Genomic DNA, 2,500 nt, shown 5'->3' on the forward strand with positions numbered 1-2,500 from the left:
CGCATGTCCTGTAGAGGACCCTGTTTGTGTATTTAAACACGCCCCCCTGGCTCCACACTCCGTACTCAAGTTCCTGCAGGACGTTTTCTCCAGTCCCAACACGGCCGACATTTTCTACCACACCGACATGATGGTGATGATCGACATCGCAGTCCGGCAAATATCAGACCTGTCTCCGGGAGATAAGGTACACACACACACACACACACACACACACACACACACACACACACACACACATTCATATTTAAATCGTTTTACAGGAACAGTGTTACAGATTCTAAACACAAACATCCTCCCTACTTCCCTCTGGCCATCAATCATTCACTTTCTCACTTTCTCAATCATTCTCTTCTTCCTCTCTTTCATTCTTTTCTTCCTCTGCCTCTCTCTCTCTCTCTCTCCCTGTTCCCCTTTCTCACTCTCTCTCCAGCTGAGGATGGAGTACCTCTCGCTCATGCATGCCATTGTGCGCTCCACCGATTACCTGCAGCATCAGCACCGTCTCTCTGACCTGCAGGCAGCGCTGCGGAGGATTCTGGGAGAGGAGGACGACCCCGGCAAGGACGAGAGCTCGGCTCAGGCCAGATACATGGACAAGCTCATAGTGCAGCAGATTTATAAAGAGTTCCCTCAGCTCGGCACAGAATGACGGCTCCGTCCCTAAAGCTGACCGAGTGCACTGCACCGAGGTCCCTTACACACAGGGAGCAGGTGTAGAGTCGAACGTCAGAGAGTACGACATGCACGAGGAATTACTCAACATAAATGCTCGTAGAGACAAAACAAGTGCATTACCATATTTTCCAGATGATCTACACTCTCTGAAATACTTTGTTTCACTTTATTATAGCAGCTTTTTTAACCCAAAAGTCGATCAGTGACATCATTAAGGTCCATAATCTCAATTTAGATGAAAAGATTGTGTAAAATAGCAGCAGCAAACAGCAGCGGTAGTATACACACGTTTAATTAAAAAATAATAATAATATTTGGGTTGGGGGGGTTTTCAGTCATCGTCTGCATCAGTTCCAGCTACACCTGCACCTTTAGACTTTTGGAGGTGGAGCACTAATGCCAAGTGACAACACACTGCAGTGGGGGGGGCGGGGGAGTGGGGGGGTTGGGGGGCGCTTGCTCAAGTTTTCAGATTACAATAAGTCATACTTGAGATGCTGTTCAGATTTATACACAGATTATAACATCTGTATGCACCTTATAGTCTGGGAAATACGGTAATGAGTGCTGGAGGTCAGATTACATTAAACAGATTGTAGCTAACTCATGGACTTCCTCAGGCTTCTTCATCAGCATTAGGGAATAAATCTGATCTAACAACCTGCAGTGGTTTTCCTTGTCCGTGTAGAGCACGCTTCCTCACGCTTCATCACACTTCAACTGAATCTCAGCTTTAATCTCCTGAGCCTTATAAACCTCCTGTGCTGTGTCCTAAACCGAGCTGTTCTGGTGAGCTTCATACTGCAATACTCTTAATGTCCGTGTTTTTCATCCATTCAGTTGATCATTTTTGTTCAGATACATCTCACATCGTCTCAGTCTCTACCGCTCTCCTCTTTTTTTCTGGGTCTTTTAGTTGATTAATTCCATTATTGTAACGTAATGGAGGAGAACTTCTTTGCCTGTCTGTCCAGTATTAAACATTAGATCAGGGGTACCTAGTGAGATCTTTCTGTCAGTATTATAACCCGCACACACTCTTTAACTCGTACACACAGGAACATACAGTATGCCAATGCAGAGAAACACTGAACTCAGAATCCAAGGCGTGATTGAGTGAACACGCTGTGTGTGAGAGATTGTGTGGAAGTGATGAATTGAGTGTGAATGTGTTTCATGTTGCTTTAATGATGTGTTAAAGCTGAGACGATTGTGTTCAGAAGGGAATTAGTAACAAAATGTATTTTCGTAAAAGTTTACAACACTAATAAAGATGCCAGTCATCCTAATGAACATTAATTCACGAGTCAAACGTGTGATTATTGGTTTTTTGTTTGTTTATATATATATATATATATATATATATATATATATATATATATATATATATATATATATATATATATATGTTGATAGTGGCTAATTTAGGCTGGTGGTCAATTTGCTGCCCACCTGAAGGAATGAAAAAATATGAAAATAATTTAACGTTATTAATGTACAGAGGCAGTACAAGACGTTAATAAACGTGTCTTGATTAACTGTAGTTCAGTTATAACAGCGTATTGTGTACTTTGACACCTTAGATTTTTTTTTTTGTCATGTTGGTCGGAGGAATTGGGGGGGGGGGGGAGTGTGGAATCGACTCCCTGAGTCGACTCAGACGGGTTCCCATCACACAGGTTAATCCAAAATGTCTCCTTATTATAAACGTTGTTATTATAAAGGTTTAAACAATTTTTAAAAAAACACTATTTCAAGCCACGTATATAAGGAGTATGAGCTAATTTCGGATTCACGCATGGAATCGATTCCAAACATTTCT

The 2,500-nt window shown here is 41.9% G+C and overlaps 1 protein-coding gene across 2 annotated transcripts in view; it reads left to right on the forward strand.

Annotated features, from left to right (window-relative positions):
• The window catches only part of LOC128624836 (NCK-interacting protein with SH3 domain), a 9,117-nt gene extending 7,140 nt beyond the window's left edge, over positions 1–1,977 (forward strand). For both annotated transcript variants that reach the window (XM_053652615.1, XM_053652616.1), the window contains exons 12-13: positions 15–187; positions 434–1,977. In XM_053652615.1, coding sequence (XP_053508590.1) covers positions 15–187; positions 434–652 — 392 coding nt within the window. In that variant the 3' untranslated portion in view covers positions 653–1,977. The remainder of the gene's footprint in view (positions 1–14; positions 188–433) is intronic.
• Positions 1,978–2,500: the final 523 nt, after the last annotated feature.

The sequence above is a fragment of the Ictalurus furcatus genome, chromosome 21, assembly GCF_023375685.1.
Source record: "Ictalurus furcatus strain D&B chromosome 21, Billie_1.0, whole genome shotgun sequence".
Lineage (NCBI taxonomy): Eukaryota > Metazoa > Chordata > Actinopteri > Siluriformes > Ictaluridae > Ictalurus > Ictalurus furcatus.